The sequence below is a fragment of the Neovison vison genome, chromosome 7 (genome assembly GCF_020171115.1).
Source record: "Neovison vison isolate M4711 chromosome 7, ASM_NN_V1, whole genome shotgun sequence".
In the NCBI taxonomy this organism is placed as follows: Eukaryota; Metazoa; Chordata; class Mammalia; order Carnivora; family Mustelidae; genus Neogale; species Neogale vison.
The window spans coordinates 42,674,175-42,687,437 of NC_058097.1; the positions used below are offsets into that span (position 1 = coordinate 42,674,175).

The window sequence follows — 13,263 nt, forward strand, 5'->3', positions numbered from 1 at the left end:
ATGGCCGCGTGCTCACGCTGCCCCCGCCCGCGCCCTTCCCTTCTGGGCCCTGCCTCCACCTGCTGGCCCGCAGCGGAAGCCAGGGGCCCTGTAGCTTCAGCCTAGACGCGGCCCGCGATGGGGCCGGGCTGCTCAGTCTGCACCTCAACATCTCCGGGCACCACCTGCAACTACACCGCTCCCTTGTCGGCGTCATCACGGTATGTGTCTACACGACTGCGCCCACGCCCCGCCCTCTCCCTCCTGGAAGTGCCTCAGTTTCCCCCACCATAAGTAAAATGGGCGTGTCTGTCCCTCAAGGCTAATGAGTTAGTGTGAGTATGTGACAAGGTAGGAGCACTGCCTGGAACGGAGTAAGGGCTCAGGAAAGCATAGCTGTTAGATATGCATTGTCACCTCTTACCCAGGACTGGAGAAAATCAGTCCTTGAGGATTATTTCAATAAACTGGAGAGTCTCTCTGTGGTCCAGGAAAGCCCTGGAGGATTTGATGGGCAGCAAGTCCTGGGAGAGCTCACATCCTCTAGGGAAACACATGATAAGTAAATAAGTAGTACATCTGATCATGGGTATAAGAACTACAAAGATAAATAAAAGAGAGAGAGAGTGAGTACAAGAACAGAGTAAAGAGGTTTAACATTTAAATAAGGTGATGGGGAAGACTCCACTGAGAAAGTAACATTTGAGTCAAGATCTGAAGGAATTAAGGGAGCAGAGGGGGTCCGTGTGGACATCTGGGAAGGAGCAAACCAGGCAGAGGGAATGCAAAGGGCAAAGGTCAGGGAAGTGGCATGGGAGCAGGCTCAGCCTTCACAGCCCCGATCCTGACCCCTTTCCTCCACAGGTGGATGGTGAGCACTGCCGGCTGCCCTGGGTATTGGCAGAGGGCAGGGCCTGGGCCACTTTGGAGGGCCGCCATGTAGTGGTATACACGGCCTGCGGGCTACATCTCATGTATGACTGGGACAGCCAGATGCGCCTGACCGTACCATCCACCTTCCATGGCCAGCTGGTGGGGATCTGTGGGGCCTTTGGTGGCAAAGTTGGCCCCCTTGGCTTACCTCCAGACAAAAGGTCCTGGCCCAAGGGCCTGGTCACTAACCCCTGCCCGCTGCCCCAGCCCAATCTTGACTTTAGCATCAGCTGCCCCACGCAACGTGCCCAGATCGTCAATGCTCCTGAACTATGTAGACTTCTACAGGCACCCGATGGTCCCTTTGGCCGCTGCCTGGACCATATCAGCCCCAAGCCTTTCCTCAGGATTTGTCTGCAAGACATATGTCATACCCAAGGCCAGCACCTTGGTGTCTGTGATGCCCTCACAGCTTATACAGCAGCCTGTCAGGAAGCTGGCATCCCTGTGACACTCTGGAGGGGCCCCAAGCTTTGCCGTGAGTACTCTGGGTGGGTCTGGAATGCGTCTGGGGCAGGTTGCAGGCAGCAGGAGGAGCCCCTTCTGATGGGGATCAGAGAAGCCAGGACATAGATGGAATAAGTAGTGTGAGGTGGGAAGGGCATCTGAGGGAAAGAGAACTGAAATTGCAAAGGTGTGAAGGTTAGAAAATATCAGTGGGAAGCTAGCAACAGGAAGAGGCAACAGGATTGGAAAGGGAAACTTGAATCCTAAGCACGGGCCTTTGCCATCTGCCTGCAGCCATGGCTTGTCCACTCCGAAGCCACTACAGCATCTGTGCACGGACCTGTGATGGGGGCTGTGTCGAGCCTACCAGCCCTGCGCACTGTTCTCCCCAATGTTACGAGGGCTGCGAGTGTGACCCTGGACTCATTTTTGATGGCACAGACTGTGTGTCTCAGGACCACTGCGGCTGTTTTCACAGTGGACGCTACATCCCTGTAAGAGAGGTCCCCAGGCATGGGCGGGTGGATGCAGAGTTTCCCATACCTCATCATAAAATCTTCCTTGGACCACGCTGTATCAGTCAGCATTTGCAGTTGTAATTGCTAGAAAATGAGGCCAAGTATCTTAAATACAAGGATATATCTACCTTTAATTGTTTAAATTTGAGGCCTTCAGGCATGGCTGGATTCAGGGGCTCAAATGGTGTAACTAGGACTCAAGTTTCTTTCTCTCTTCCATCCCTGCCTTTTCTTTTTTCTATATTGGCTTCCACATGAAGTAGGCTCTAAGTCCAAATGCTATAACAGAGGCTCAAAATTGCAGTGGCTTAAACTCAATAGAAGCTTATTTCTCTCTCATGTATAGTCCAAGAATAACCAGTTTGGTTCCTCCAAGTCAGAGAGACAGGCTCCTTCTATCATGTGGTTCTGCCTCTTCTGTAGTATTGCAATCATTTGCTCCCAACCACATCTACAGTCATGCAAGTTGGCCAAGAAAAAAGAGGGGAAGGAAGGTCAGGCCTCCTCTCTTTAAGGGCATAACCCAGAAGTAGGACATCCCATTGGCCAGAACTTCACAGAAGGGCCCCATCTGGCTGCAGAGGAGGCTGGAAGATGTCTTTCACTGGTGGCCCTGAGTCTAGCTATAAATATTAATTCTGGGGAAGAAATGGAGAATGGATATTTGAGGACATGCATAGCCTCATTCTCCAACCACTTCTGAATGTAGGGTATGGTGGTCTCCTCCTGCTCCAAGTTTCTGATGTACATTTAGCCATCTCAGTGGAAAGACAGGCTTCTCTCTCAGCAGAGGTTCCAGTGCTGACTCCTATTGTCCGAGTGTAGGTCATTTGTCTATTCCTAAGCTGATCACAGAAGCAGAGAGATGGGGTACTCTGATCTGTCTCTGACTGGCCAGGCCTGGGACATGTGCCCAGAGCTGAAGCCAGAGCATAGGTATATCACCTAGGAAACCCCCCAGACTGAAAGTAGGGCTAGTTCCCCAAAGAAAGTGGAAGGCTGTTACCAGAAGACCATGGATGGACCCCAAGCAAGCAAAGTATTCCCTTCAAGGTTTCACAGCTCTTAAAAGTCCATTCAGAAGAAAGGACCCCCAGGATGGCTGACATAGTTGTCTGGAGATTAGAGGTTACTGGATAGGAAAAAACATGAAGGTTTAAACCCCAGACCACCCTGGAAATGAAGAGATGCCCACACACGGAGGAACAAGGCATAAGGGCTGATAGATCTGCCATTGTGTTTCCACTCCACACTGGCACTGACACTAGCCACACATCAGCATTTGCAGGGAGCTCTTAAGGCTTTTCACACACCAATGAAAATCATCCTAGATTAAGAGAGACCTAAAAACCACCATGGTCAAATGCAGTACACAAGGCTTGATTAGATCCTAATTCAAAAAATGTCATTAATAGACATTTAGAGAGACAGTTTGCAGAAACTCACCAAACTTTATTTTTGCCCATCTCATAGAGAAAAAATATCTCAATGGATTTTTTAGTTTGTATTTGTCTTTCTAGGAGGTTGGGCATCTTTTCAAATGCCTAAGAAACATTTGTATTTCCTTTTCTATTCACTTTCTGAATAGCTTCTGCCCGTGTTTTTAGATTGACTTACTGGTCTTTTTTTTTAATTTCTAGGAACTCTTTTTATGTGAGGGAACTTAGTCCTTCATGATGTATGTTTTACACATATGCTTTATTTGTTGATATCCCCAATGGTTTTTTGAATCCGATTTTGAGTCTGTCTGTCTCTGCAGGTTGGGGAATCTCTGGTCCTACCTGGCTGCCAGGAACGCTGTATGTGCTTGCGTGGTCAAGGCCTCCAGTGCCAGCCCTTTTCCTGCCCACAGGGCACAGGCTGCATCCTGAAAGGGGGTGTGCGGTCCTGTGAAACTGGGGAGGGTGCTACATGCCACCTCGAGCCGGGGGGCCACTTCACCACCTTTGATGGCTTTAGTGGGCTCACACCCATGCCTGTTACATCCTGTGCCTATGAGCTAGCCACAGTGGTGGGTTCCAGAACTGAGGATCCTGACTGGTTCCATGTCATTGCTGACTTCCTGCCCTGTCCTGGCTGCACTACTCGCAAACCACGAGTGATCATCGGCTTCAGGGATGGCTGTGCAGCTGTGGGAGCCAATCAAGAAATATGGGTAAGGGACTTCCTCAATTCTAGCCAAGACTCTTTTGTAACCTGGCACTGATCCCTGGGGCCTTTTGATCCTTCGGTGGCCTTCCATAGCCTTTTGACATAGAACTGTCCCATCACCCTGATCTCACATTGATCTCCGTTGGCTAAATGTCTTTGTCCTGATCTCCCATGACCCTCTAGACCCCACATAAACTTCATCTTGGACTTCTCAGGACCCACTGACTCCCCCTTAACCCTCTAGATCCCACATAAACATTACCTTGGAGTTCTCAGGACCCACTGACTCCCCCTTAACTCACGTCCTGCTGAACTCCTGGCAACCACTGACTGAGAGATCAGAGCTCTAATGGGGGAAGCCCAGGCAGAATGATCAGGGCTGGGATGGGGAAACCACAGGGAAGCAGTGGAAGCCCAGAGGAGGCACCCTCAGTTTAGGAGACCAGTGAAGGAAAGTGACAAATGAGCTGAGACCTGATATTAGGCTGGGGGAGAGAGCAGGGAGGATTATTACAGAACAAGGTCAGGGAAAAGGAGGGACCATATTTGGAGAGTAGTGGTAAAAATCAACTATTGAGTTTAAAATAGCCCACTGAGTTTTAAATAGTCCATGGACTTAGGACCAAGGAGGTCATTAGCGACTTAAGAAATCGTGGCAAAGGGATGTCTGGATGACTCAGGTCATGATCCCGGGATCCTGGGATCGAGTCCCATATCAGGCTCCCTGCTCTGCAGGGAGCCCGCTTCTCCCTCTGCCTCTGCATCTGTCTCTCATGAATAAATAAAATCTTTTAAAAAATCACAGCAGGGGGGTAGCTCCTGGATTGCAGGTTTGAGGAATAGCAGGAACAGACACCTCTTGACAAATTGCAAACTCCCCTTGTCAAACAGATGAGAATAGAGCTAAGCCAGGGAGAGGCAGAGGGCAAGGGTACCTTAGAACTGATTAACTGCTAGGATTTTGTGATGGGAGAAACTCAGGGATGTTTAATTGCTGATAGGAAGAAGCCAGACAAGGAGAGGTTGGAAATCCAGCTGAGAGAGATGACAGGGAGGAGGACACCTGGCTCTCCTAAGGAACACAGAAGCAGGGCAGTAGTAGAATTGGAACTGGGCAGGCAAAATGGTTAGTACTTATAAGAGGAAAAGGAACCTGAAACCCCATGCTAAGAAGCAGAACACAGCTGTGCAGTGGAGGCTAATTGTCAATGGGAAGACAGTCCAGCAAGAGAACAGCTGGGGTGTCTGCCACAAGCTGGCAGGTAAGCTAAGCCAGAGCCTTTAGTTAAAGGATCAAGACCCTGATTGTGTGTCTCCTAACCTTCTAATGTAACTATGGACGAGTGAGTGACTCAACCTCTCAATACCTTAGTTTGCTCAACCACAAAAAAACAGTACTTACCACATAGCGTAGCCGTGAGGATTCCTGCAAAGTACATGGCATATACTAAGGGCTCAGTAAGTAGAAGCTGTGACTGTTCTTTGGGGCACCTGGCTGGCTCAGTCTGAAGGGCTTGAAACTCTTGATCTTAGGGTCATGAGTTCGAGCCCCACTTTGGGTGCAGAGACTACTTAAAAGTAAATAAACTTAGGGGCACCTGGGTGACTCAGTTGGTTAAGCAGCTGCCTTTGGCTCAGGTCATGATCTCAGGGACCTGGGATGGAGCCCCAGGTCAGGCTCCCTGCTTTTCCCTCTCCATCTACCCCCCTCCCCCTGCTTGTGGTTGCACTTTCTCTCTCAAATAAGTCAAATCCTTAAAAAAAAAAAAAAAAAAAAAAAAAGCAAATAAACTTAAAAAAACTTTTAAAGCCGTGATTGCTCTTGCAACCACTTTTATATTATTAATGGAGAGACGGTACATATAGCTGAATGGTTAAGAATACAGGTTATGAGGGGCGCCTGGGTGGCTCAGTGGGTTAAAGCCTCTGCTTTCAGCTCAGGTCATGATCTCAGGTCCTGGGATAGAGCCCCACATCGGGCTCTATGCTCAGCAGGGAGCCTGCTTCCTCCTCTCTCTCTGCCTACCTCTCTGCCTACTTGTGATCTCTGTCAAATAAATAAATAAAATCTTTTTTTAAAAAAAAGAATACAGGTTATGAGGGGCGCCTGGGTGGCCCATTTGGGAAGCCTGCCTTTCTCTCCCACTCCCCCTGCTTGTGTTCCCGCTCTCGCTGTGTCTCTGTCAAATAAATAAATTCTTTAAAAAAAAAAAAAAAAGAATACAGGTCATGAAATCAGACCCCTTTGGTTCAAAACTGCTCTGCCACTTACCAGCTATGTGAGCCTGGGCAAGCTGTGTTAATTCTCTGGGCCTCAGGTTTCTAATCAGTAAAAGGCAAGAGGCATATAGGCATACAGTACTGATCTACTTTATCAGAGTGTTAGTGAGGATTTAATATCAGTTAAATGCTTTAATATTGGGTGCCTGGGTGGCTCCTTGGTTTGGGTATCTGCGATCAGCTCAGGTCATGATCCTAGGACTCCCCTATCTGGCTCCCTGCTTGGTGGGGTGAGGGGGGTGGGGGGGGTTTCTGCTTCTCCCTCTGACCCTCCCCTCTCTCTCAGGCTTTCTCTCTCTCACTCTCTCTCAAATAAATAAAATCCTTCAAAAAATAAATACTTTAGGGATGCCTGGATGGCTCCGTCAGTTAAGTGGGTGCCTTCGGCTTAGATCATGATCCCAGGATTCTGGGATTGAGTCCCACACATCAGGCTTCTTGCTCAGTGGGGAGCCTGCTTCTCCCTCTTCCCCTCCCCTGGATCACGTAAAACGCTCTTCCTCTCTGTCAAATAAATAAATAAAATCTTTTAAAAATGAATAAATAATATATCATTAATTACATAAAATATAAATTAGGTGACAATATGTTTAAATATCAATTGTATCATATACTGCTAATGTACTGTCTTACATTATCTTATAAAATAAATAACCATTAGAGCACTTGGAATAATGCCTGGCACAGAGTATGCGTATACAGTTACTAGATTATGAAGACACAGGCGAGAGAGATGCGACAGCTTCCTAAGGCTTTTTCTCTAAAACTCCGTTTTAGGAGTTTATTATGGATATTTCAAGCATCACAAGAGAAGAGAGAGTGGTGTTATAAAACCCTGTTACAGTTACAATTATTTTGCCATTCTTGCTTTCATCTTTTCCTCCCACTCTTTTTGCTTTGTTCGTGCTGGAAGATTTTTAAAGGAAATCCCAGACCTTACTCCTCTAGAGAAGACCTGGATTTGCATTTCTGATAGCGCAGCACGATTCACCGTGGTTTCTGAGCCGCACCTTGGGATTCAAACTCTAATCCCCGCCCCTGACCCGCCTCCCCAATCTACAGGTGAACGGACGACCTGCGCTGCTCCCAGTCCGAGTGTGCAGGGGCGTGGTCGCACGCTGGGCTGAGGGCTCCCAGGTTATCATCGAGAGGTCCCCCACGCTGCGGGTGCTGGTGGGGCCGGAAGGGGCCGTGGCCCTACGGGCCTCCCCCGCGCTCCAAGGACGCCTCCGAGCAGCCTGCGGGGACTACAACGGAATTGCAGCCGACGACCTGATACTCCCAGGAGGACTCCGGGGTGCCAGCCTAACCGACGTGTTCCAGGCGTGCCGGGCTCGGGGCTTCAACAACTGGTGAGGACTTGTCCTTCTCCTGCCCTGGTACTTGACTCACATCGGCAGAGGGCGCGATTAGCGCAACTCCCTGCGCCCTAGGCAGCCTTTGGGCACTCGGAGCCCACACCTGTCTCTGTCATCCCACAGCACGGAGAAGCCTGTTACTCCAACCGTGACACAACACTTCGCCTGACGCCGTCCCTCTGGTGTCCCCGTGGCTGGGACCTCCTGACACACACCTGCCCTTGGGATGGGAACCCACGGACCTCCCCGAGATTGTTTTAATAAATAACATGACCAAATCTGCTTGTGCCTATATCTTCTTCCCAGTGCCCCCGCGCCCTGGGGGGGCACAAAGATTCCAACCTCTAGGTTCCCCGTCTCCCAGGACCCCAAGAGTAAGGTCGGGATCCTGTCTCCTCCCGACTCAAAATCTGAGTTGGAGCCCCTGACAACCCCCACCTTCGTGTTCCCAAACCCGCAGTCCTCTCAAGGACAGAGATTCCTTGCGGAGCAGGCCTACGAACCAGCAATTCCGCCCCTGAGCCGCAACATTATGACGTAACTGCATCGACAGCCAATGGGAGAGCAAAGCAGGAGGCGGAAGTTTTGGAGTGCGCGGGCCGGAAGTTCCCGTTGCCCGGCACAGCGGCTTTTCTGAAAGTACCGCTGAGCGGCTGTTTGTGGGACGTTGCCTGCGTGCGCCCTCAGTCCAGCTGCTGCCATGAGCCGCCCCAGCCGGCTGCAGAGGCAAGTTTTGAGCTTGTACCGCGAGCTGCTGCGCGCCGGGCGCGGGAAGCCGGGCGCCGAGGCGCGAGTGCGGGCCGAGTTCCGGCAGCACGCCCGCTTGCCGCGCTCCGACGTGCTGCGTATCGAGTACCTGTACCGCCGCGGGCGGCGCCAGCTGGAGCTATTACGCTCCGGTCACGCCACGGCCATGGGTGCCTTCGTGCGTCTGCGGGGTCCAACCGAGGAGGCCAGCGGCTCGGGGGCCCCAGGGACCCAGCCTGACAATGCTGGTGGTCCGAGGAACCCCCTCAACAGCACGGGGTCAACAGAGAACCCTCTCGATGGGCGGTGACGGGCCGAGCAGCTCACCCGGTAGCACAGGGGAGCCGAGGACCCGCCTGACTGCGTGGGGCAACCGGGGAACCCATCTGACGGAGGGTGAGATGTCTTGAGAAGACCAGCTGGGTGGATTGGGGGTGTCGGAGAGCCCTCCTACCGACGTGGGGTCCTAGAAACCCCCATGATGGATGCTGAGAGATTCCCGACCTTGCCCGATCCATGATAACGGGTCGAACTTCCCCATTAGGGTTTGGGGCGGCTTGGTTGCCGGCTGGCTGAACTGTGACAAGCTGAGAGCTACTTACCTGAACGTTTGGGGAGCCAGGACGCCCGCCTTGGACAGAAAGAAGAGACACCTTTCTCTTGACCCCAGGCTCCCCTCTCTTGTATGTAACTCTGAGAAGAGCATACTTTTTGCTGAGAAGTTTGGGAAGATACCCTGATGGATGGTGAGAAGCCCCAAAACCCCCTTTGGGAAACTTTCTTCCCATTAATTGCGGCAGACTAGGACCTGGGAGGAAGGGGTTGGGGTATCTTACCCCCCATCTGATCAACCAAAGACTCCTCAAGACCTATACTTGGTGATTCTAAAGGGGAACCCTGACTTCTGTGCCCTTCTCTCAGGACTGTTGGGAAAAAAGAATAAAATCGGGGCTGTGATTACTTTCCTGTTGGTGGTCTCAAAGATTTCACATGTTTGGAGATTTTTGAAAGGGCCCTCACCAAGAAGTGACCCTCTGGGAGGAATAGGTGTGGAGAGCTGTCTCTTCCTCTCTGGAGCCCTCTAGACTAGCAGATTGGTTGAAAGCAGCCTAGTTCTTGCACCTGGGCAGCTCCTTGAGACCCACCCTGATTTGACCCCAAAGAAACCCCAGTTGACTCCTTCATAGAAGGTAACGAGGTAGGAGAGAAAATGGTGGCGCTGGGGAGGCCTAGCTGGTAACCCCTGAGGCAGTGCTAGGGGCCTCAAAGGTGGCTAAATGAGTCCACCTCAGCTACAAGGCCCTGGGGCAGGGGTGGGGGGGCAGGGGAGATGGACCCATAAACCCCAGACATACTTCCTCCATATCCCTGTATTAATCTTCCCTAGACATTCTCTGGGGTACTGCACTTTGCAGCACTGAACTCTGTTCGCATCCATGTCAGTTACATAAATGGAAAGAGTGGAAAGCAGATGAATTCTTAGCAAATGCGGTTGGGAAGAGGAGGAGACCCTTAGGAAAGAAACCCAGACTTCGACTAAAGAGCGGATAGACAGAGGAGAAACATGACTCTCCATAATCCCCATGGGCGTTGCAGGTGCACAAAGAGTTATAAAGTGGAATTGAAATTTGAAGAGTTATGAGGAGTTTCCCAGGTGCTGGGTTGGGCTTCTAATTGGGAGGACCAGTGTGGACAAAGTTCTGGAGGGGACAAAGGGCAGAAATGCAGGATTCCAGCTGGGGCTTGGAGTGCCCCAGAGCACAGGCTGTGTGGTTTGCACACATGGCTTCTGCCTCAGCTATCTTGGCTTGCTCATCTCTCTCCAGCCTCAGTTTTTTGTTTTTGTTTTTCCATCTGGGTGTTCTTGTTAATCCTGGCCTGACTCCATCTCAGTAAAAGCCCAAGCCTTGAAAGTGGCTAATGGAGTCCTACCTATCCAGCCCCACAGGACTCCCCTCTCCCTCTTGCTTCCTCCTGGCTCCAAGGATTTGAGTCCTAAGAAGCTCCAGGATGGGAGTTTCTGGTAGGGCTGTAGGCAGTGAACAAGTCCCCACTGGGGCTGGGTGACCTGAGTCAGGAGGGGAGACATTCTACCCAGGTGCTATAGATGAATAGAGTTTCTGTGGTAGAGAGAATGAGGGAAGGGAGTGCCTGATTGGAGGGAGGAGGTTGTAGGTCATTGGTGATTAAGAGCAGGAACCCTGGTACTGCAGTTCCTGGGTTTGGATCCCAATCCCAGCATTCACTGATTTTATGATCGTGGGCCTGTGATTTAACTAACCTCTTTGGTCCTCGTATCCTTATCTGTGAAATTGGGCATCGTAATAGGGCCTCCCCCATGTGGCTGTTAGGATACAGTGGATTAAACGTGCTGTGGCAGCACGTGATGTCCCAGCTTCATGACCTCTTGCCTACTTGGGTCCACTTGGGGCTGAAGAAGTGGGTTCCCAGGAGATGGCCAGCTTCCTGCCCTGAGCAGCTGTCCCAAGGGGCCAAACCGGTGACCATATACGTGCATGAGGTGAGCCAGTGGAGCCTTGGGGACATCTGGGAAAATCACAGTACCTGAGGCGGAGCCACTAGCCACACCAGCAAGTTACACCACTCTTTTTTTTTTTTTTTTTTTTTTTAAGATTTTATTTTAAGTAATCTCTACACCCAACGTGAGGCTCAAACTTACAACCCCAAGATCAAGAGTCATGTGCTCTACTGAGCCAGCCAGGCCCTCGATGTTACCATCACTCTGGCTCAGCTCCCTCCCTCAGACAGCACTGGACCATCCTGGGTATGAATGATGTGGGGGAATGACTAGCATTTTCTTGACATCACGAAATACTGTGATTCGATACCAAAACAATCCTGATATGGAGATGTTCCATGAATTGCTCACGAGTAAAAGGATATGAGGTCTAGGATTGGCTTCAGTGTAATCTAGGGAGAGGGGAGTAGGTGCCTGGGAGAATTAAAGAGGATTAGCTCTGAGTTAATAATGACTGGAGCTCGCGATGAGTCCATGAAGACTTGTAATGCTGTCCCTTCTTTGGTAGTTCAAAAAGTATCCGAATTGAAGCTGGGAAAACAAAACAAACTCAGCCTAACTCAGATCAGAAGTCCTCGCTGTGGTCCACAGGGCCTCACCTGATCTGGCCCCATCACCTCTCACCTCACCACCTTCCATGCTCCCCCCTCCCACTCATGCTCCAGCCACACCGGCCTTCCCCCTTGCCTGGCACACTTCTACATCAGGGCCTTTGCACTTTCTCCCTCTACCTGGAACACTCTTCTGCCAGGTCTGCACTGTCCCGTAGCACAGAGAGCGACCTGAGATTTGAGTATTTGAAATGTGATTAGGGGCCATCAGGCTAGCTCAGCTAAAAGAGCAGGTGACTCTGGATCTTGGGGTCCTGAGTTCAAGCCCCATGTTGGGGAGCCAGGACGCCCACCGTTGGACAGATAACTTAAGTAAATAATCTTTAAAAAATTTGATTAGGGGAAAAAATGTAACTAGGGACTAAGGAATTGTGAAAAATTTTATAAATGTTTTTTGACTGCCTCTGTTCCCCCTGAGAGCCTCAGTTTCCTGTTCTGTTAAGTGGGGACACACCATCGGGTGGTCGTGAGCATTACAGAAGAAAGAAAGGTGTGTTTAGTGCACATCCAGGTGCCTGGCACAAGTTTCCTGCCTCTGTTCTTGAGTCTAGTCCTGTTTCTTTTTTTTTTTTTTTTTTTTAGTCTTTTTTTTTTTTTTTTTTGTCCTGTTTCTTTTGTCCTGACTGCATAAACTCGGAGGAGAGGATGAGCTTAGACACCTGAGGCTGAGGACTGGACTTCGGGACTGAGCCCTGGCAATTTAGCTTGGTGTTATCAAGACCCCAGGGAAGGGGAATGTTATGGTCCTACACCAGGGAGGGCCCAGCCTGGGAGTTCTTGTACAGAGTACCTGTATGCATGCCAGACAGGGGTTGTAGCAGGTGTCGGCAGCTGGCCCACATCACCTGCATCCTTCTGGTACATCTGCTTCCAGGGGCAGGCACCTGTGCCTCTTTGCCTGGGGAGCCTTGACAGGCAGGAGAAGTGGGATGTGCTGGGGAGTTCGCATCTCCAGAACAGTCCCTAACCCATGAGACACGGAAGCTGGTACATAAATGCCACAACTTCTTCGCCCTTTGGGTGGAACTACTCTGATTGTGTTTCAGACTCTCCAAGGGGCCCCTAGTGGGAGAGAACCCCAGATGCCCAGCAACCAGCTCATTAACTGCCTTTCCTGGCTCACTCCCCCACTCCCCTATCAATCTGCCTAGGGGGGTCATCCCTCCAATAAACTACTTGTGCTTGAGTCTTTGTCTCAGGGGCTGGGGGATCCCCATTAAGATGGGGTGATTTGTTCTGTGTTGTACACTCAAAGCAAAGGAATCTGCTGAGGGGGCCGTCCAAGACATCAGAGCTGTATCCCAAATTCTGAACTCAAACACTCAATATCCTCACACATTCTGCTGTGGTCTGAATGTCTGTGTCCCCTCAAAATTCAAATGCTGAGGTCCTAACCCCCAATGTGATAGTATTAGGAGGTGAAGCCTTCAGGAAGGGATTAGGTCATGATGGTGGAGTCCTCATGGAAGGGTCTTTTAGAACCCTTAGGAAAGAGAGCTCCCTGCTCCTTCTGCCATGTGAGGAGACAGCGAGAAGGTAACCATCTGTAAAGCAAGTAGAAGCCCTCAGCAGATACCCAATCTGCTGTCACCTTGATCTTGGACTTCCCAGCCTCCAGAATAGTGAGAAACAAGCTCCTATTGTTTATAAGCCATCCAGCCTGTGATTTTATTACAGCAGACCACGCGGACTAAGACACA

General features: G+C 50.6%; 2 protein-coding genes across 2 annotated transcripts; both read left to right on the top strand.

The window, feature by feature from the left end:
* Nucleotides 1-7,944, top strand: LOC122913300 (IgGFc-binding protein-like). The gene is made up of 7 exons (XM_044260066.1): nt 1-8; nt 74-200; nt 844-1,390; nt 1,654-1,853; nt 3,637-4,032; nt 7,371-7,660; nt 7,790-7,944. The coding sequence occupies exons 1-7, from the start codon at nt 1-3 to the stop codon at nt 7,833-7,835; spliced, it is 1,614 nt and encodes a 537-aa protein (XP_044116001.1). The 3' UTR covers nt 7,836-7,944.
* Nucleotides 7,945-8,292: 348 nt separating this feature from the next.
* Nucleotides 8,293-9,373, top strand: SDHAF1 (succinate dehydrogenase complex assembly factor 1). The gene has a single exon (XM_044260462.1). It carries the CDS (start codon nt 8,367-8,369, stop codon nt 8,721-8,723), a length of 357 nt encoding a protein of 118 aa, XP_044116397.1. The 5' UTR covers nt 8,293-8,366; the 3' UTR covers nt 8,724-9,373.
* The last annotated feature ends 3,890 nt before the right edge of the window (nt 9,374-13,263 follow it).